The 22,958-nt window shown below is 43.4% G+C and overlaps 1 protein-coding gene across 1 annotated transcript in view; it reads right to left on the reverse strand.

Moving 5' to 3' along the window:
• RTN1 (reticulon 1) overlaps positions 1 to 2,811 on the reverse strand; it is a 116,846-nt gene extending 114,035 nt beyond the window's left edge. Inside the window, exon 1 of the mRNA XM_057381256.1 lies at positions 2,607 to 2,811. Coding sequence (XP_057237239.1) covers positions 2,607 to 2,796 — 190 coding nt within the window. The 5' untranslated portion in view covers positions 2,797 to 2,811. The remainder of the gene's footprint in view (positions 1 to 2,606) is intronic.
• Positions 2,812 to 22,958: the final 20,147 nt, after the last annotated feature.

Below are 22,958 nucleotides of genomic sequence, written 5' to 3' on the forward strand. Positions count from 1 at the left end.
AAAAAAAAAGAAAAGAAAAAAGAAGACCGGTCTGACAGGTGGAGGAAGATACAGGATGGGCTGGGAAGCTACCTGAAAATTATTCCATCCAGTTCACTCTTGTTTGGATGGATTGCTCCTGGTCTAAAGTGTCCCCAGATGGCCCATTGTGTCAGGAGTGTTTTGAGTTTACAACAGACTATGGCAGTGCTGTAAAAAAAGCTTGAGCCCTGTATCTCCCGCTGGGTCCATTCCTATGGCTTAGGAACAAGCAGGAATCTCTCTCCGAGCAGGAGGAATAAAGAGTTTTCTGAAAAAAACTTGACACTTTCAGATATTCAACGATATGACAGTCTTCTTATTCAGAAACTTATGAATACTTAGTCACACGGGGAGAACAAGGAAATTATTTACTTCCCCCGGTGAAGGGGGCGGCAGTCGTGGCTCTCTAGGTAGCGTGGAGCAGAATTACAGCTGCTGCAGCCACAAACAGAGGGAGACTGCGTGAGCAGGGCTGCACTGCTTGGGATGCTGCTCTGCCTGCCATGGCCAGCCAGACACGCACACAGCCACACAACGGCTCTTTATGGAGCAGGCAAAACAAAATGGGAAATGTTTAAAGCACGTTAGTGCTCTTATGGTACTGCTGGCTTGACAGGCTGACAGTCTGCAGCCAGCAAACACCACAGAAAGGTCTGTGTCACTCACTCTGCCTCCACCTTGCCACGGTTTGACACGAGCAAGCAAACACGTCTGAAGCCCCTTTGCAGAGGATTCCAAAAGCTGAAAATTTTCTTTGCGTCTCTTTTTCTTTCTTACTTCTTTCTTCCCTTTCTTCTTTTTGTTTTCTTTCTGTCTGTCTATTCCACATTCTCTAAGTGTAAATCTACAGAACCTGTCAAGCCTGAAGAAGCCTTCATAAAAAGCAAGCAGTTTCTCAGAGATTCCATTTAATGGTGATTTACAGTTTAAGAGACCACCCCTCTTTGTTCTGTACGCTTCAGATTCAGCATGGCCATATTTTTATCCATCAGCGAACCAAAAAAAAAAACCAAAAAAAAAAAAAAGCATCACAAGGTTCTTTTCCCTCCTTCTTTGTCAGAATGTGGTTGAGGCAGCTCTACCTGGAGACCCCAACCCTGCCCCTGTTTGCACCCACTCGAGCAGCCTGGCATTCCCAGCCATCTGCCTGTGCCTCCAGTAGAAAGTCACGTTCCACAACCCAACACTCAGCTCGGCGAATGAGCAGCACATCAGCAGATTAGCTGCCTGCCCAGAGCTACAAAACAGCCAAACATTTCCCACATCAGCCGAGGGGCGTTAGATCCCGTTCCACTCCTGAACTCGGGCACATCAAGCAGACAGAAAGGCAGCAGGGAAACATCCATGTTGGGAGCACACAGCAGGCAGGGAGRCACACTCAGACCCTGCAAAACCACGCGTGTGGCTGTGAGCACAGGAACACACGCAGCCACACAGACTGTGCTGCTCCTGGCCAGCTACTCTTTGTGCTGATTGACTGGAGGGGATTAAAAGGGACTCAACCCAAAATCGCAGCTCCTAATGCTCCTGCAGCTATTGCGTAACAGAGATCGATTCCTGTCCCGAGCCCTGACCCTCAACTTASTCAAGACAAGTTGAATGCTTTAGGCTGTGTAATGGGAACGTCCACTTCCCAGGGAAGAGGAGTCTACATGGGATATATCAGCTCCCCCAGGGCTGGGGTTTCTGGCTGTTTGGGTTCTCTGGCAGGCAGCAATCGAGAAAGAAAGGAGGGAAGTGTCACGAAGAAGGRAAGAGTCATTTTTCCCCAAACATTTCTGCTGGGAACTACAGCTTCAGAAGCTGAAGCCCTCTGGGGTTCATTAACAGATATACACCTKCTATTTAATACCTACTGAAGAAAGCCACCCTAAACCAAGGGAAATGGAACACATCCCAAAAAATAAACTGAAAATCAATGAACCTGCAGAGCCTAAACAAAATGCACCTAAAGTCGAACACACCTCAAAATGCAAAAGGCRGAAAACACAGCAAGCAAAAGGTCCACAAAATAAATGAACAAGTCCCAAAAGCATGCACAAAATGTACAAACACTTCAGAATAGGTACTGAATAGGTTCTGAATAGGTACTGAACACATCTGAATAGGTACTCCATTAAGAGCTGCATGTTGAAATAACATAAGGGGCCACGTAGGAATTCCAGGTGCAGGGGGAATAGCTGAAGTAACTCCGTCTGTTATCTTGAGATCTGTCACTCCAGAGATGAACAGGTGTATGACAAATGAGGACAGATCCACATCAAGTCAGGTGAAATCAAATGCCCTCCAACATTTGCCTGAAATCTGGGTGTCTTGTGCCTAACAAACTGCAAAGAACTGCTTTAGGGAACTTGGCTGGCTCCTGAGTCCCCCCTCCCCCACATCAGCAAAAAATAACTATTTGCAAAGGCCGCRATTCCTCGTTATTTTCTGTTTCCCCACATGCGCTCGCTAACTCGTTAGCAATGTTCCCAAGCAGCCAGGCTGGGAGAAAAACACAGAAAGGGTCGGGACCGAGACAACCGGGAGCACGCTGCTGCCAGGGCCCCTTTGTTGAGCATCCCTGGGTACCCCTCGCCTTTTACCTGGGGATGCAGTCGCCATGGTAACGGGCGGGTGTTCCCTGGCGGAGCCGAAACCCAGCTGTTCCCGCTGCTGAGCCCCATCTCCATCCCGCAGCGGAGCCCCGGTCCCGTACTGCTCCGCCCCGTCCGCAGCCCAGTGCACCCCGCTGCCCGCCAGCAGCAGGTCCTGGGGGTCCGGCGGGGCTGACATGCTGCCTGCRAGGCGGCCGCTGATCTCCGGCTCTCGGGATTGCAGCGGGGGCCACCGGAAAGGCTGCGGTGGCCGCCGGGCTGGCTGATGCTGCGGGTCTGGCCGGCTGCGGGGACCGGGAGCCGCCGCCGCCGCTGCCGTATCTCCACTAGCGCTTATTACGCAGGTGAAAATGGCTTGTTAGTTGGAGCCTCGCAGCCCTTGCGTCACCCTGTGGCTGGCATATCACAGGGCAGGAATCTGCCAGCCGGGCTGCCGCTCTCCCCCGTTTAACCGCTTCGGCAGGGAAGGCATCGGCTTGTGCGGGTAAGGCGAGAAATGCCCTTTTCCAGGCAGGCACACGCCTCCCGGTCCCCTCCCGCAGCCCCCCTCCTCCGCATCGCTGCGCTCCGGAGCATCCCGCAGGATGCCGGGAGAGCCGCCGGCTCCTCCCTGCCCGCCGGGGTCGGCAGAGAGGGCGCAGAGCTCTCCGCAAGCCCACCCGAAGATGCTCCCCTTCTCCGCAAGCCCACCCGAAGATGCTCCCCCTCTCCGCAAGCCCACCCGAAGATGCTCCCCCTCTCCGCCAGCCCCTAACCCAGCGAGAGGAGCCGCGTTCTGCCCCTGGGTTTGTTTATCCATTTGGCTCCGCTCTGTTTGCAGCCGCGCTGGAGACACGATCGTGGCTTACTGCACCTAAATGACATTTTGTCAAAATAAACTCACAGCAGGTGGCTGTGTGCCTTTTCTTTTTTTCTTGCCTTTTTTGTTTTTTGGTGTGCCATTATATTTGTTTGCTTACTGCCTCTCAAAAGTCRTGTGTGTGTACCGAGGCGATGAGAAATGTCGGATTTTTGCTGTCAGTGAGAGCAGCAGCAGCGTGAGATACAGCAAAGGTGAAAGCACAGGGCAGGATCTGTGCTTTCACAGAATCTGTGCCACTTCTGAGGTGGGCTAGGAACAAGTTTCCTCACTGTCCTTCTACAGATGAGGAAAGGGACTCAGTTAAAGGRTATGAGATCATTCCTGCATTGCACAGAGTTCTGCCACTGAGAGGTCAAGGAAACAAAATCCCTGTCTTGTAGAAGGGCCTCTCTCTTGTCATGTGACAGGTTGAGCTACAGAGTGGAGAGAAATTGCCCCAGCCAGGAGATTTCATTCCCACCTGGCTCTTTGCCGTTGCAGCAGCGGATTTCCAGCTGTGATTTGTATCTCACAGCACCCCTRGGCAGCCTTCAGACCCTCTCCAGCTACAATGAGCTTATGCTTGGGCTTGAAAACCGAACATGTTTCCACTTTTTCCAGGCCAGGGGGAGAGGAAATCCACAGTAAGCCCACAAAGTATGATGAAAAGTCTCAAAAGCAGCCTTGAGAATTTCCATTTGTGTTATCTTCACAGGGAATTGTCACACTTACCCTCGCTCCATCCTGCTGCTGCCTGAGAATCACAGAATGGTTCAGGATGAAAAGAACCAAAGAGACTCTCTTGTTCCAACCCCATGCCATGGACAGGGACACCTTCTGCCAGGCCACATTGCTCCAATCCCATCCAGCCTGGCCTGGAACTGCCAGGGATGGGGCAGCCTCTGGGCAATCTCTGCTGAGACCACACCACCCTCACAGCCAAGAATATGCCCAAGTTCATCAGACTTTCTTTATTTCTTTATTTTGAGATGGGACATATTTCCTGCAGATCAGTAGCAATGTTTTTTGTCATCGTGTTTGCAGTGGTGAATCCCATACTATACGATGAAGGCTTACCTCATGAGCAAAGGAGATTAATTTCCCAAATTCATGGTTCCCCCTTTGACATATACAATGACTGTTGATGAATCCAGCAAGATTCTGATAATTTCCACGTTGTTATTAATGATAATATACAGTATGTTTTTTAAAATATGTCTTCCCATAGATCTTACTGCRCATCCTTGTTCGGAATTCCCAGTTTTCTTTTGCATCCACCACTCTCTGGGATGCCCCATGAGTCTCTTTGTGCGAGTGTGCAATGTTTTGAAGCRCTCAGGAGAAGATTTGTAAGAGCATTGAACCCTTGGTAGCTTTGCTGTTTGAGCAATGTGCCATCACAAAGGTCTTCTGATAACGCAGCATCATCAGAATGTGAGCTCACACCCGCTAGGAATGATTCATTTCCACAGACCAAAGAGGTTATCGTGGTCTGAGGGCTGCTGCTGCCAACACAGGCACTKTTACTACAGCAAAAGACTGAGAAGAAAGAGTGTGGACTGTGTGCTCTGCTTACTGAACAGAAATGGGGACGAGCAGGAGTCAGCAGTGTGCCCACACAACCTGGTCTGTATCAAAAACAGCGTGGCAGCAGGACCAGGGAAATGATTGTCCCTCTGTGCTGGGCACTGCTGGGGCTGCATCTCAAATCCTGTGATGAGTTTTGGGCCCCTCACATCAAGAAAGACATTGAGGGGCTGGGGCTGTGCAGAGAARGGAAGGGAGCAGGGGAAGGGCCTGGAGAAGAAGTCTGAGGAGCAGCTGAGGGAGCTGGARGGGCTCAGATTGGGGAAGAAAAGGCTTTGGGGAACTTGTTCTCTATAACTCCCTGACAGGAGGATGAAGCCAAGTGGGGGTCAGGCTCTGCTCCCARGGAACAAGGGACAGGACAAGAGGAAGAAGCTGCAAACTGTGCCATTGGAGGTTCAGGTTGGACATCAGGAACMATTTCTTCAAGGAAAGGTTTGCTAAGCATTGGAACCGGCTGCCCAGGGCAGTGGTGGAGTCACCTCCCTGGAGATGTTCCAGAAACAGCTGGACGTGGCAATCAGTGTTGTGGTTTAGTTGACAGGATATTGATTGTTTTAAGGTTGGACTTGAAGATCTTGAAGGTTTTTTACAACCTTAATGATTCTATGATTGTATGTAAATAAATAAAGAAAAAAAACAGTTTTGGTTTTTTTTTGTTTTTTTTTCTTCAGAGATCCCAGTTGTAGTGCAACCCAGGACTTAATTTCACCATTTCCTGTGCAGTCCTCAGGTGACCTGGAACAGTCTTATGCAATACAACCAGCTCTGCTCATCACCAGGTAATATTGCAAGGAAAAACCAGAGGTCTGATTTTAAACCTTGGACACAAACCCTGAGCTCTTACTGACCCTCACAGGTGTGGTACATACATTTCTGATAGTAAAGCTTTGCTGTGCCAGGATGAGTGGAAAAAAGTCAACAGGGCCAGCAAGAAAAGAAAACCCAAAAKCTTGATTGGTTAATTTTTCATGGTGTAGAGAAAACTTTGAACTGGGCACAACCTGGACTGTCATGTATGAAGTTAATTTACAGGGGGTTTTTAAGGTCCCCATAGGAAAATCAGGCTGGATGAAGATTTAATCAAATACCCATTTAAGAGAGGTGTGAGTTTAAGTAATCCTTGGCACAAAGGAACAAAAATGGATTCTTTCTATTCTCAGCACATTTACAAAAGCTCCTGGTAGTTTGTATCGCATTGTGTAGCAAACTGACCTGCACAGGGCTCATCTATCTCTGCTTATTGGTATTTAATTATCTTGATCTACCCTTTGGACATTATAAACCTCTGAATGTATGAAGTCTGAAAACACAGACACACAAATTGCTTCTCTTTCCATTACAGCCCTTTGTGTTCTGGGGTTGCTGCACTATGCTGGGCCAAAGTGACTTTGAAGCTCGAGGGGATTTGTGGTCTCAGATGTAACATTACCAGCAAAGAGCACAGGACCTGGCAGGGGATTCAGCAATGGAAAAAATCGTCTCCCTTTCCTTGAGGATTTATTTTCGAGGTTTTAGAATAAATGAATTGCAGTAGGAAAAAGGAAAGAGGGGAAAAAAAGAGGCTTTTGACATAAATAGGAAAATGAAGATAAGTAAACCAACCTCCCCTACCCCACGGAGAAGAGCTCAGCACTGATGCAGCAAACACTCGCATTTTCAGTTCACCATATCTGCACTGCAGCCCACCTGCTCTCCATGTGTCTCACATCCTCACCCTCARACCTCTGGCAGGGTGTGACAGCATTGAGCTGCCCAGCATGCCTGAATTCCCTTCTTCAGCATGCCAGCAGATCTAATTTGGACACAGACAGGGAGGAACCCCAGGAATCTCAGTGCTGTGAGAAAAAAATCACACACAGTATCCCTGCAGGGCACAGAGAGGTATTGGAATACCCAAAGAAAGGCTGGAAACCTGGAGAGAATAACAATCCCACCTGGGCAAGCCAAACCACTCGAAAATGTCACCACAGAAGGGCAAAAGGCCTGAGAGGAAAGGTGACCTGGGCTGCTGCTGGTGGCTCTCCCCACAGCAAAGACCATTCATCATCTTTCAGTCCATGGTGATCCTTCTGGAGCCCTTTAGGTCTTTGGCTCTCCCCCTTCTCCCTCTCCATCTCCACAAGCTCTGGCAGTGAAGCAGGGCCAGGCAGCCTCTCCAAGGTCTCCTTCTCATCCTTTCCTCCCACTGCAGCACCTGCCAAGGCTCCAGGTCTGCCTGGAGATTGGTACCCAACCTCCTGAARCACCATCCACCTCCCCACCTTCCCCACAGCCCTYCTGGGACACCACAGGCTCCYGTTCCACACTSCTTTGGGATCTGGAGAAAGTTTTTGCTCCAGCCAGAGAGCCTTAGACCCAATTTKCAGCTGAAGGCACAAACATCTCAGTGAAAATGGGCCAAGCCCAGGGAAGGCAGAAGTTTGGGTGCAATTGTGATCACACTTTTCCAATCTTCAAACAGGGAGTGCKCTCCTTTGCAATGAAGGGCTGCAGAGACCACACAGGTGCTCAGTCCAAARCTGCAGCTCTCTGAAATGATCTCCTGGATAGTCCCATCTCTTACCACATGCTGTAAAATGGGGAGACTGGTTCAACTTGGATCTTTAGTAAGTGCAATTTCAGAAACACCAGAGTCTAAACAGCAGCATTTTCACAGCGTGTTGTGTAATTTAACCTCCCTTCGCTTTCAGAGCTCACAGCCTCTGTGTTCRGCAGACAGATCACTGCTCTGGGGTTTGCTGGGTGTGCACAAAGCCCCTGCCTGGCCCTTTAATTCCCACATCATGCAGGAGCTTTCAGCATCTCCAGCCCTGTGGTTGTAATGCAATGTGATTAAAGGTGGTGCTTTCCCTGGGTAAGCCTGACTGACTGCTCTGTCCTTCATCCCCTGCACATCAACAGCCGCTCCAGGAGCACTGAGGATTACCTCTGTTTGCTCTGAAAAGAGAGTTCTGCAAGGAAATCCAGTGACAGGAGCTTAAACAGCAAAACCATTGAAGGTGTGACCTGGCACAGCCGTGGGGTTGGTGTTTGTCAGGAGTCAGAGAAGAGAAAATGCAGCAGGGCTTGATGAACACATCCAGCTCCCCCTTCCCAGCTTCAAGCTCTTTGTAGAGACAGAGCTGAGCAGAGTAGACAGGTGAGTAGGTGGGATAGACAGGAGACACATCCAGCAGTGGCCCAGTTTCAGCAGTGCCTGGCAGCTGCATTTGCCACCCAAGGGTCTGCAAGGCTCTGCTCTCCCCTCTAGAGCACAAATCTATCAAAATGACTCCTTGTCCTGGAGGATGCTGGCCCAAGAGTCTGAATCCAAACCCAAGATCTATCTGAGGATATTATTCACAAATGCATCCTCCATGTGGCAGCAGGATCCCTGCTGCTCAGGAGMATCTTCAGAGTAGCAATCTTTTTCTCTTTTTACAGTGCTCATCCTGGGAGCCCAGCCCAGGGATGTTAAAAGAAGAAGCATTAGAATTTGTCCTGTAGAGATTTCCAGCTGCATRGAACAGCATTTCCTTCTTTGAGTCCTGGCAGAGCAGTTTCAGAGGTCAGCCATCAGCGAGGAAAATGTTCAGACTGACAGCAGTGGGTCTGGTGATATTTAATTTCACTGTTAATGATCTAGCTGAAAAGAAGTTTGAGACCAGACAGTCCATGTGAGTGCTGAACAGATCATGCAGGGGTCAGAAGTTTACAAGGGCAATGGTTTGATAGTGGTAAAACAGTGAAAGCAAACAAAAAAAMAATTACAATAAAAATATCCATAAATTTGCTTTAAGGASAAGCTGAAGAAAGTGAGACAAAGGTCTGGCCAGAATTGTGTCAAACACAGGCCAGTTAGGCTGGTACTCCAAAAGTACAGCCAGAGATGCAGAAACAGATATTTTAATGAATTCTCATTCCCTTGCATTACATCAGGAGGTATTTGTGCACTCAGTGCTCTRTACACTTACACAGTTCCTCAGAAAGTCCATTAAGGGTTGGCTTCTGAGTCCTGATTTATGCTGATCCATGCCTTTATCGGGCTCTGAGTGTTGATTATGCACCATTTGCACATCTCAGGAARCTCATGGATACTAAAGATTGCAGCTTGTGAGCTGGAAGAAACCCAAATGGTTTTCATTTATAATTTGCCATGGCATGGAGGGTACCAGAGACTCAGACTGTGGAGATAAAACCCACAATCACTTCCAAAACCCACAAGAGATTGCTCCTTTTAGTGTAACTGAGAAGCACACCCAGCATTCCTGGGACCTAGAACTGCTGCAATATGAAAATATTGACAAAACTGCAGTGAAAGGCAACACATGCTTCAYAAAAACAATGGATACCTCTGAGCAATTGTCACCTGAGGATAATTACTTTCCAAGAGTTGCTGTGAGGATATCGATGTGCAGGACATTGGTTCATCAAAGATATGATGCTGGTAAGTAACCTGAGAATTTAAATTTAATCTAAGAGCTCTGAGGACAGTCTGGATAGGATAAAACTGGACATTGCAATTTCTGCCTCAGTGTAACCTTGATAGCTGGGAATCAWATTCCCCCAACGAGATACATATTTGTCTTTTCTTCCATTTTTATAGCACAGGCCTCATTTTCTTGTTCCATATACAAATGAGAACCAAGAACAACTTTACAGCAGCCACTGGGGCCACTCCCCAAATCAAAATCCAGCCCAGAACTCCCAATTTCTCATTTTTTATTTAAACATTACTCACGGGGAGCAGTTGCCTATTGCCCTGATCATGGAAACTCTGTGTCAAAACAGACAGGGAATGCTGGATGTGTCCATCTKCCCTTTGGGGCTGGCTCTTCCTGCTGAAATTTGGGTGTGGTAGCARTGAGGTTTGGAATTACTGAACACAAAAAAGAGAAATTTCTCTACCAGTCAGTGCCCACAGACTTCATCTCTGATATGGGAATCGTGCAATATCAGACACTGTCCTGCAGGATTTGGATGCCAGGGACTCACAGATGGCTGAGCCGGGCAGRAATTGCACTTTGTCAGTGTGAAGCCAAGTTGGAGTTGTTCTGAGAACTTTAATCTATTTTTTTATTAAATTCATGAAATAAAACTCYGGTTAACAGAAGTGCTTTACAACCAGTCTCTGTTTTACACTTGTAATTAGTCCCATTGACTTCAAAGAAGCTGTTTTTGTACAATATTTACAGGGTTGGGATTTGTTTTCCATTTAATTGATATATCATTTGGCACTTGATATCAGCCCTTCAAAGGGAACATTAATGTTTTACATTTCAAAATCACTTTGTAGTGCATTCTGTATATCACATTATTCAAACTGGGGAGAACAACCTGCAAATTCTCTCCAGCTCTACTCATCTGAGGCTTTATTTTGTGAATTAAATGCCTGCAATGAACACAAGCCTACATTCCCCAAATTCTCGCTGATGTCAGTGCTGAAAAAGCAAAACCAGGCAGGATTAATCCCTGATATAAATAACCTCTAAAATCATCATTTTTTATTCTCTGCATTTTGTGGTGGGGTGGGTGGATAAGTGAATGTCTGATTACTCGTTTTTATAACTTGTGGCATCTTTTTTTAAATGTAATTTATCTTTTACCAAAAAAAAAAAAATCAAAACCTGAACTGCAAGCAAGGCTCAGCTGGTTTGCTGTGAACAGCCCCATTGTATAAGTAATTTTCTGCCCAAAAAAAAAAAAGTGAAATCTGATTCAGGGCCCTCTGCTGGATTGTGAGGAAATTCTTGTCWCCCTCAAAATGCTGAGATGAATCCCTGCCCTGTAAAGTCCAGAGTTTGCATCAACATAAAACCTTTGGCCTTTAACATTATCTTTACGAAAACAGAGCTGCAGATTACAGCTCATCTCTGTGACAGCTCACAAGCAACACTACAGGGAAAATTTCCCAGAGTAAGGCATAAAGAATCTGTCCTTTTTGTGTCCAAAAAGAAAAAAAAAAAAACAAAAACAACATCCCATTCACTGTAATTTCCTTATCTGACTTCTTATCGACTCATTACAGCTGAACATGGGAGAGAAATAGATAAGGAAATAGAGACAGAGGCAGTGAAAGATGCTGTAAGAAGAAATGAGCTTTTGACCTTCACCCAGCTTGGGGAATCGGTGAGAAAAATTCAGGCAAGTGGAATGAGTTGGGTATTTTCTKCACTTTGTATTTGGAAGCCTTATCAACACTTCCCCAAGGATTGCCCTGCCTGCAAGGGATGGAAAGACCACATGTCCTCATAATCCTGTCACCCACCCCAGGCAGCAGGAGCTTTGTGAGGTGCAGGACCTCAATCAGAGAAGAAAAATGGAGATGGGGGGAAAAGCAGTGAGATAACGGTGCTTCCAGGACAGAAAGGCAAAATCCAAATGGAAGGAGGGAGATTCTAAAGGGAAACATTTCAGGTCAGCAGTGCCTCTGCTCAGCTGTTGGCAGAACAGGTTTCACAGGCTCTTTCTGGACAAAATTAGCCTGSAAGCCACAATTGAGTCCTTCCTCCATGTCACGCCACAGAATTCCTGTGACATTCCCAAAAAGGCTTCTGAAAAAGGGCAGAATTTTGGCAAGTCTGGCTCTCTGACTAGGGATGATGAATCAAAACGAGATGAACACATAATAAGTGACTACATGATTCAATATAGAGCTGAAAACTTAAAAGCTGTGAAGAGGCTGCTTGAGGCTTGACTTGTGCAAACAGGGAGGAATCATTTGTCATTCCATTTTAATCTGACTTTTCAGAGCTTTCTTAGCATTTCTTACTTCCTACTTCCTAGTATTAAACTACTAGGTTAGTTACCTTTATGCTCATTAATGCATTTTTAAATGTTCCTTATTTTATATACAGTAAGTTTTGAAATATTTTCAGTTAATATAATTTTTGTAAAATGACACTATCTCAAAGCAGTGGTTTGGATTCTGGATTTGCATTTCCATCTCCTGGCTGAAGAATGTAGCAGGGAATAATTTATGATTCTGATTCTGTATTTTTGGCAGTGAAAGTATTGCTGTCAGAGTTTTGTCCAGCTCTGGTATTCTCAGTATTGAAAGTTACATCGAGTGAGATCATGAAAAAGAAAATGAGAGAACTTGAAGTCTATTTTTACTTTAATTATTCATCTCTCAATGTTGGACAGAGCCCAGAATTTCCATGCTTTTATCAATTTGATTGAATATTAAGAATAAAGGGTAACTGCCTGACATCTGTTGTGTAAGTGGGCATGGTCAGATAATAAATGCTCCCAGAGAATATTTATTTAATCAAAGAATGCGAGTCTCAAGGATGTAGATTAAAAGATATCTCTGAGAAGAATGAAATGACCTTGTACTGATATGCATGGAAATGAGTCTTAAAATGCAAAGAATCTAAACTTCAATTTTAATTAGAATCAGAAAACTCCTTGGGAGAACTTAATTTCCCAAGCATGTCTACTTTAACTTTGGCTTCTTTTCTATTAAAATAGACAATCAATGAAGTTAGAATTTGCATTTTCATCTTGTAAAGATCTACTCTAGTTCACTAAAAACACCACKGTGAAGTCATTATCTCATGACTATTTACCTGAAACATGCCTTGTCCCTAGTGCCACAGTGATGTGCCACAAGGAATCCAGGTTATTATCTCAAAAATGCACTAAATCTAAGCACCAGTGACTGTTCTTGTAAGRGAAAAACATTTTGACCTGCTCTTCCATCCTATTTTCCACTTACTCAAGCCTCCATGCCATCATTTTCCTCACTGGTTTGGAAGGCCCAGTTCCAGCAGCTCTGAAGAAAAACCCTCTGCTGTGTTTGTCATTCAGATGACAGGAGACCCTCCTGTGTGCCTGAGAAAGAGGAGAGAGAATCACTGAGCATTTCCAACCCTGTATTTTCTCAAAGTGAAACACAAAGTTAAATGGCAGCTTAATATTATAAAAAAAAAAACCAAAAACAAAAAAAAAAAAAAAAAAAAAAAAAAAAAACCAAAAAAAAAAAAAACAAACCACATCATCTTCAGAGAGTAGTAAGCTGTTTGAATATAAAACTACAATCAGAAGCTAATTTTGCAGTCTGCACTGGCCAGTCCTTATACCTGAGGCCTGATCTTTGAGTTTCTGACTTTCATGGCTGTTGCCTTAATTTGGAGAACTCTTTGAAGCCACTTGGTCTCTGAATATGAGGTTCTTCCATGACATTTTGAACTATATAGCTGGAATTGGTGGTCCTGAACCTGTTCTTTCAAATAATGGCATCAGAGAATGGTTAGGATTGGAAAGGACCTTGCAGATCATCTCATTCAATCCTCTCCTGCCATGGGCAGTACCAGCTTCCTCTAGACCAGGCTGTTCAGTGTCCCTGAGCATGAAATGTTTCTTCCTGAATGATCCTCTCTAGGACGCAGATCCTGTTAATGCCAACAAAAAGGAAACCTATCACCACTTGGGGTGAGCAGTTAGGAATCTCCAGCCCAACATTCATGAATTTTGGCCACTGTCTCCTCCTTTTCAGCAGCTTTCAGAGAATCCACCTCCCYGTGTTTTGTACCTTTGCCATTGAGCTCCAGGGTTTGAACCTTTAAGCCCGTGATTTGACTCCTGATGAAGAATGACAATTAAATCTGACTTGCTCATCACACTGGGACATCTTGAAAATTACCTGGATTGCTGCTTTAGTCAGGCTTATTTTAGACAACCCAAATGATGAGTCATCCATGAGTCCCTTTGAGAAAACATTGCATAACCACTCTCAGAAGTTTCTCAAGAAAGTAATTCTCTCCCTGCCCTTCAAATGTTTACGTTCTCCAATCTACTTTCATCTTATAATACAGAATTGCTTAAAATATAAAGATACAAGKGACTTCCTGGCTTGCTAGACACAGTCCTTTTCTATTTCAGGCAACAATATCATATAAGCTGTTCACTGTSATTTTAAAATAAGGTAGAGTGTTCTGTGCCTGTTGTTTCTGCTAAAAAGCAGTTCCAAAAACTCACTCCTCTCAGGGCTAGACAAATTCTTCTAATCTCCAGCCTAAATTTATTCACAGCCAGTTTACAGCCATTTGTTCTTGTGCCAAGAGTGTACTTCAGCTTAAACAACTTTTCCCCCTTYCTGATGTTTTCTTTGCTGATGCATTCATGGCTTCACAAAAGTCATTCCCTACTTTCATTTTGCTGTGGGTTTTAAATTTGGTGCAATTTGTTCTGGTTTTGTTATTAAGTTTTCTGAAACAAGCTGCAGTGCCACAGACGTGCTTTCACCGTGGTTAAATCAAGAGGCTTCTTGACATAATGCCCCTGTATATGCAGATCAAATCGACCATCCCCATTTCCATTTCAATATATCACTGTCATTTCACTTCCCTGCTCCTGTTAACCTCTGCTTTTCTGTGCACCCMCTTACATTTCTGCCTCTCATTGAGAATAGGAATATGGGGAGGAGGAAGAGCAGAGYAATTCCCAGATGTATCACTTTACAAGAGAGAGGCAAATTTTTTTAAACTCATTTCCAGATTCCATTTCCTAAGTTGCTCTATTTTTTTTTTTCCCCATTTGGTGTTTGCATCCTGTTCCAGAGTTGGATCATTCACACTTTTTTTTTTTTTTTAATTGTGCCTTTAAGTGCTCTTTTAGATAATGGAAATTCATTAGATTTTTTTCAGCCCAGCTCAGCTYACAGTCATCCCCAGCAGTTAGAACTGTTCCTTCAGCCCATGGAGTGCCTCAGACATCTGCCCAGCCTTGTCTAGCAGAGTCTTCAAAAACATTTCCAGCATGCATCAAGGGGAATTAATTCTATGGCTGATGTGCCCAGGAGTTAATTGAAAATCCTTCCTGCTTTTTCCAGGTGCTGAGCATTAAGACAAGGCATGGGTAAAATGTCCAACAATCCCAGAAGTCAAAAAGTGTTGTGAAGTCTGGTCAGACAGCAGCTGTGCTACTGAAAGACTTCATCCAGTGGCTTGGTTATAAAAACTGAAAGCAGATAAAGGGAAAAGAGAAATGAAATAAGAATTATGAAGAGTCAAAATCAGTCAAGCCAAAGGATTGTTCAGGATCCTGTGTCTGAGACAATCCAGTTCCAGCTGTTTAGAGAAAGTGCACAGGGGAAAATCAGGAGTGAAAATATTCCCTTTCACAAGGAGTGAAAATYCTCCACCCTCCTTCCTCATATATCCTTGCAGATTTCCTGCAATCTTTGCTGAAAGATTTCCTGAGTCAGATATTGAAACCACATCTTTCTGTTTAACAGCCTTTGATGGAGGCTAATCCATAAATTTGTCTAATCACATTTTTAATTCATTTATGCTTTCAGCTTCCATGGCATCCTGTAACAATGAGTTCCACAATTTAATTATAGACTGCTTGAAAAAATTCTTCCGTTTGTTCTGGACCTGCTGGAGGTTTCACAATGTGCTTGTACAGTAAGAAATAATGGCTYTAGTTCCCCATTTATATCTTCATGCTCCTTGTGGAGGATATTTTATATATTTTATATACCTCTGTGATTTAGTTATCTGCTTTCCAAGGGGAGCACTTCCATTTAGCTTCTCCTCATATGGAAATTATTCCATACTGCTGCTCATGTTCAGTACTCTTCCCTGAGCATTTTCTAGATATATTAAAAAAAAAAAAAAATTGTCAATGAGGAACTGGGAAGTGGTCAAACTGCTCACACGATGTAAAGTGTGGGCACACTGGGGATTTGCTGCTGCAGTGTGATATTTTTTTGTCTCACCTTTCAGTGGTTATTAACTTTTTGTCTATTCGTGTTTGGTTTGTTTTTTTTTTTTTTCACTGCTCCCAAATATGGACCTGATATTTTCATTGAATTAYCCACAATGACTCAGATCATTTTTCTTGAGATGTGATAGCTAATTTGGAGCTCACTGGCGCATATCTGCTCATGCCTGTTCCTCCTCCAGCTATCAGCGTGGAGTTTGATATCTACTGTTCCGTGATCCAGTTACTCAGATTTTATGAGGTGTCTCTGCAGACAGCTTTAGTTCTTACTAACCTAATTCCACATAATCACTGTCACATCACTGTTCTCTGTTTTCCACATCATTTATGAGTATGATGAGCAGGACAAAGCCAGCACATGTCCCCCCTGATCATTTATGGGAGGATCCATCCTTTGAACTCTCTGCCCTCTCTGCCCCCTCTTTTCAGCCATCATTTCCCACTTTTTTGCCCTGCAGCTCACTGATCCTCCCCCCACTTCCCTCCCTGATTCCCAGTTTGCTGGTTCTTCTCCACAACACTGAATCAGTGCTCCATCTCTCTGCTGTGACTGAGTCATTTCAGCCACTTGTGTGCTCTGGTTTTGGATACCCTGCTCTTCAGGATGCTGCCTGGATTTGTTACTCTTCCAATCCTGGTGAAACATCAGGCCGAAAAAARCCCAAAATACAGGCAACAGGATCTAACCCACATAACCATCTTTTGAATCCAGCTGCAACCCCAAAACCCTAGAGAATAAAATGGTGTGTAAACTGATGCTGAAAGAAGTTGTTGCTTTCTGCCTGGCTTCCACCCAGCCTGGACCTCTGRTATCTCCTCTGGTGACTGAGAGTCTGGAGGCATTAACAACACACAGAAAGATGCAATTGGCTTTCCAGGGGTTTTGTCAATGCCAAACCTCACTGCAGTCAGTGAGAAGGGAGTTTTTTGACCATTGAACTGGAATTTAGAGGCATGCTGCACAGTTTGCTTYTTCCCATCCACACATCCCCAAATTCTGATTTGTCTCTCACGCCGTAATCTCATAAATAGTTCTCAGGGATACCTGTTGTGCAGGGAGGTGAATTTGGCCATAACTTTGAGTGGAAGAGATCAAGAGAGTGTGGACTGTGTTTGATGTGTCTGGGTAGGGAAATCAGCATGACCATTCTTACCCCTGCAGCAGGAGCAGCGTTTGTCTGAGCACTCCTGTGCTCTCTGTCACTGATTTGATTGAGGCAGCACCAATTATATTTTCAGTAACATCTCTAAACACATCTGAGATGTCATTATTTTATTGGAAAACTGAAGACTTCACTTGATCATGGCTGCTTTCCTCACAGGATCTCACACAGGTATTACCAGTCTGCAGTGAAAGTCCCCCCTCCCCCCCAAAATCCCCTTGAATTAAGTTTTGAGATGTTTCAAATACACATTCCATCAAATACAAGGGAGATTTTTGATTCCCTCTTTCCATTACATTTWATAATTGTTATAAAAAAAGCAATCAAATTTTCCTGGCAAGAGAGAATCAATCTAATTCAATCCTAGTTCAATATGCAGGGTTTCATTACCATCACCAAATTTAACATCTTTCTCATTCTTTCTCCTCTATTTTTTTTCAGTATGTCCCTAGAAATGTGAGCTAGTTTTGGAAGGGAAAAGCTGCCTCCTGAGCCTGTCTTTATTACCTCTGTGGCAGCACAGTCCTASAACTGTCACACTGCAAGAAGCTGTGGAGTGTCAGGTGGACTTTTTAAATCTTCCTTTGTGTTTGACCAGTACCAACACCAAGCAGCAAATTAATTCACCTCAGTCCTCTGCTTTTGCAGTTTTGATGGTCAGAGCTTGTCTTCCAAACATGCTCAGACAGTCCTTCAGGCTTTATTCACTATAAGCCACCAACATCGCACCATAGTACCATGCATTTCTTCTGTGGATTTATTCCTGGACGTCATAAATCAGAGAATATTTTAGCATCCCATTATTTTTAAATACCCAAGTGTTTCTGAAATCAGACTTAATGCAAAATTTAGTTCAAGTTTGGCCCTGGCCTAGCATATCAGCCTCTTTCCATGGCTTTTCTAATTGTTTTCAAACATTGATTAAGAATTGCAGCCTAAAAGTTTGGAAGAAATTCCTCACCAGTATGGCTTTGAATTTTTAAAATTACATGTTTCATGATGGTAAATCCAGTGTGCTGAGCTGCAARCAGCAGAGTGTTATGTCTCTATTTCTTCCAGCACAGCTGGAAGAAATATTTATCTTTTTCCTCTCAAATGTACAGAGCTTTTATCAGATTATCTTATCCTCATTGAGAATTGAACATTTTTTTTCTTATGTTTTTCTCTAAATCTCACATTTGCTTCTATCCTTGTTTTCTGTTATATATTTTCTTGTTTCTTCCTTCAACAAGTAAACTGTAGGAAAAGCAAATAGATCTTGGATATTTCTTTTGGCTTTGCTCCTCTTGCTGTGGTTCTCCTCAGACTCCTCCAGTTCCATTCTCTCTCAGTTTATTGTCTCACAACCACGACCGTTCTCCACCACTCTGATAAAATTATCTTATCCAGAATTTGTAATCCTTTGTGTTCTCTGTCTTGGAGGAATCTCTTGTGCTGTGTAATTCCCCAGAGCTGTAATGAGAGAGGACCCTCATCATCTAGGGGTTATATTTCATTTTATATATAATTCATAAATATAAAATTGAGGACTATATAAGTAAATATCCGTCAATCCGAAGCATTTCTCTTCAAACACTGCAAAAACAGGAAYGTAATCCTTCCACTGGAGAAACAAACTTCAGCCTGAGCCTTATCTAGAAAGCTAATTAGATTCTGAAGCAGAGAACTGGTTCATAAAAAAAGCTGCTAATTAGCATGTCTTTCCWTCTTTTACTCATCTGTTGGAATTAATTTGGTCCGTGGGAAGCACAACCAAGAAAAAAAATCTCATCAGCTGAATTCATTAAGTCTGCTCTCCCTCGTAACCCCAGAAGGCACTTCCTCTGCTCATGTGTGTGTTGATGTCGATAGCAAACCAGCCTTTGTTGCTGTTGTTCCAYTGGGTTTTAAAAGGAGTTTAGTTTATTGAAATAAGCAATTTGAATCACAGTTGGCCCGAGATGTGGTCAAAAAATGCGATGCTGTGCTACAATCAGCATTTTGGGGAGCCACATTTCCTTTTTTCTGCAGGAATCCAACCTGATGCTGTCAGTGTTTGTGTTCCTTGGAACAGAGAGATTCTCCTCTTTGCTGCACCAGCTGGAAATTCCCTCCTGAGACACACACCCACAACTTAGAGCCATGTGGGCCTTATGTGTGGGGTTTGCCTTTTTTGCAAGGTTTTTTTGCTTTGTTTTGCTATTTTTGGGGTGTGAGGGTGAAGTTTGATTTCTGTTCTTTTTCCAGTTGCATCTAAAAGAGAACAAGAGATTCAGGTCCAGCTGTGATTCTTGACAGGACAAGGAGAAATGGCCTCAGGCTGCACCAGGGGAGGTTCAGGTTGGATATTTAGAAAAATTTCTTCATTGAAAGAATGCTTGAGCATTGGAACTGGTTCTCCTGGACCTAGTGGAGTTTCCATCCCTTGAAGTGTTCACGAAGTGAGTCTGTGTGGTCATGATGTGGTTTAATGGGTGTTCAAGGTTGGACTTGATGGTCTTGGAGGTGTTTTCCAACCTTAATTCTGTTTCCAACCTTAATTCTGTTTTGTCATTCTCTACTCCATTCTCTTCCAAATGATGACACAAGTGCTAAGGTGAAGGTCTGGAAAAGGTGTGTACGTGAACTTTTTGACTTCAGATGTCACACAAACAATGGAAGCATCAAAGAAAGACATTTTCTTCATTCCAAAAATGAARTAATAGAGGTCCTGAGCCCTAGTATCCAGTTCCTATATTATACTCAGAAAGGCTGGTGCATTATATTGCTAACATAATTCCTCAGAAATGTGAGCACAACCTTTCAGCCACAATTTTGAATCAAAATCCCTCTCCCAGAGCAACTGAGGGTGGTTGTCAGGACTCTTGGTACTCAGGGTTCCACAGGCTGACACCTCACCTGATGGGATCATTCCACATTTCAGATGGGCTTCTCAAAATCCTCCTTTGCCTTGGCAATATCAGTATATCAASCTGTCAGAGCACAGTCACTTCATAGCAGAAACTCAGACATAATCCTTTTGTCCAAGAACATTTTTACCTATGGCTATATGAGTGGGATCAGACACATTTTTGCTTCTGCTTTTCAAAAGAAATACATCAATTGTGGCCCTCAGAACTGGGCCTGGAAAGCTGAGGGCACTTGTTCCAGTCCTGKAAGTTTTCAATTTCCTTTGTTCCTCAGAGTTGTGCTCCTCACCATGGAAGAATGCAGGAAAAGAAAAGCAGGTGAGAATTCCTCATTGCATTTCTTTGTGGTTCTCAAGTGCCATTCTTTTGCCATAGATGGTAGAYAAAATATTCATTACTACTTTTTTGAGGTTCTCAGAAAAATTTTTTATTTTGCTATTCACAGGCTTTGAAAAATATAGAKTGTAACCTTTAAAGGGTTTAGTGTGTTGGAAATCACTGATAATTTACAAGGRAGGATAAAGTTGAAATTAGTAAAAAGCAATACCTTGCAACTTCTTTTTCAAGACTGTCCATGAAAATATCAGGATGAAGTTTCACAGTTGCTGATTTCCTGGAGATTAATGGCACAGAAGGATTCAGCACTGACACAGCACAACCCCACAGGTGCTGACAATATTTCACAAGGCATTTTACAGTACATTGGCCAACTTAAAACTGCAGTGGCTGGACATTGCTGCACCTTTCCCTGTCACACTCAAAAGCCCTCTGCTATCAGCTGTAATTTTCTGTAACTTTTTATATGTTTCTCTTGAGTTCAGTCTCAACCTCCATCAATGAGGGTCTGGTCACAGCAAAACATCAAGTTTGTTTTTCCATTCATAGCTAAGTTTGTGACCCCCTTTTCTGCATCTCAGGCACATTAAATGAACACACCATCACAGGAGCTGCTTTTACAAGTGCTGCACACCAAGGAAAGATCCCTCCTTTGGCCTTTTCTCAGTCTTCATCTAGTTCATAAATTCACAAATCCCGTTGGTAAATTGAAGCAGAGCATTACAGGAGGAGCTCAGGCTGAAGTAGTTTGTCCCTTTATCCCTTTCCTGAGCCAAAGCATCCCAAGAAGGTAATACCCATTGTGTGGCTGTAGCCCATATATCCCTGGTGTGTCAGAGCTTTTGGCTCTATTGAAGTGCATATTGCTGGACCATCAGCTTTTAATTACGTAATTCAAATAATTTTGTGGGCATAGCTTCATTATTTACTACTCAACAAGTCTGTGCCATTTGCAGATTTAATTGGCAGGGGCCTATGCTCCCATTTGGATTGTCAATAAAATGATTAGCTAGCTTAATTAAATTGATCAATAATCATTACCATTATTTTTCCCATTTTGAGATCTGCTTTTAAGACAACTTATAATAAAATTAATATGTGCACTGCAGATTCCATTTTATTCTGCATTGCTTGTTTTCATATATTTGAGTTGATAATTTTTTGTGCATGTTTTTTTCCCTTTTGCAGTGTGTCTTTAATAACATTCCTCCGTAGGTACTGATAGTTTCTGAACCATTCCCTGCTTTTGAATTGACATTTTTCATTTTCAAGCTACCCTGCCTGTCAAAATTTATGTCAAAAATTGCTGTGAGCTCTGGGACAGTGACCCTAACAAAAAACTGGCATGCATCCATTACTGCATAGTGGTATTTTTTGTTTGCATAAAGTGAGTGTGCCAAGACCATGAGTCACTAGGCAACTGCTAATTTATAGATCAATGCTGAGCTCATTTCTGCCTGTGAGCACGACACCCAGTCCTGAGCTGGCTGAAGAAGTTACTGCAATAATAAAATATTCTGTRAGTGATGCCTTACCTGTTGTTTTCAGAAGAACTAGTGAAGCTTTACTGGTTTATTTGTGGTGGTTTTTATAATCTCTTTATAGAGTTCCAACAGCTCTGACCAATGTAATCTGAGATAACTCAGCCTTTCTGTGTTCTTTTGACAGATACATGAGAAGCAACCCCATTCCACATGGACAAGTGACAGCCTTGACACAAATCACTTTTATCCCATTGAATCCTGAAGATTAAGCTGTAACTAGGTTGGGATAATGCCACAGTGCAGTCCCTAAATAATATCTATTTTTATCAGTGCCAAAACCAAGCAAGTGCTCTCCTCCCCTGACCACATCCATGCCCCTGGCTCATGGGACTCTTGTGACCACACTCAGTGCATCACCACTCCATTCTCAAACCATCAAAACCTTCCCCAGTCTTGTTTCAGAAATATTTTCCTTGACCTCAGTGGGASTAATGACTCTGCCTTATTAATTGGTGGCATCAGTGTAAGTAATAATTTTCCCAACTACTGCCCGTGTTTATCCTGCTCACCTAACTGCTTCTAATCACAGCTGAAGGGCTGACATTACCCAGGTAGTGTCTGTAAATCTATTATTTTAAACTCTTACAAGGCACAGCTGCATTTCACATCAAAATATTTCTACTGGAAACATTTTTAGAAAAAAAAAAACCACCCTACCCAAAAACTCATATATCTTACCTGATAGAAAAAGCTAAATGATAACAGTTCTATTAAGGCTGAGGTACAGAGAGCWCAGTTTCTGAAATGTAATCTCTCTTAAACCTTTACATGAGCTCTATCRTGACTGCTTCTTGCCATTTCATCTGACATCTCATCTAAACACTCGCTGGTTTGCAGAGGTGATTCCAGAAGCTCTTGGATTAATAAATAGCACAGTCAGAAACACCTCAGTGATAAAAAGCAGGAACAGACAAAAAAACTGCACACAGATTACAAACAGGATTTTTTTAAAGGATGGGACCCTTCTAAAAATGAATGCAATGATGACTTTTAAAGTGACACCATCAAATATCAGTGGAAGGCAGAGACAGAAACACATATCTGTGACACACAGTGATCCACAAGATTCTGGAGAACATCACTTTCAAAAGTTTCCATGGCAGTCAGCAAAAGTACAAGGACAATTCCAAAAGAAAATAYACAGCAGCAAAGCACCATCAGCACTTAAAGAGTTGCTTTCACTGCTATGAGATGATTTCAAATTATACTAAAAGGCATTAACAGAATTAGAGCAGAATGTGCCACAGCAGAAGGTGAAAGATAACACT

The sequence above is a fragment of the Malurus melanocephalus genome, unplaced genomic scaffold, assembly GCF_030028575.1.
Source record: "Malurus melanocephalus ecotype Western Australia unplaced genomic scaffold, MMel_1.1 scaffold_502, whole genome shotgun sequence".
Classification (NCBI taxonomy): domain Eukaryota; kingdom Metazoa; phylum Chordata; class Aves; order Passeriformes; family Maluridae; genus Malurus; species Malurus melanocephalus.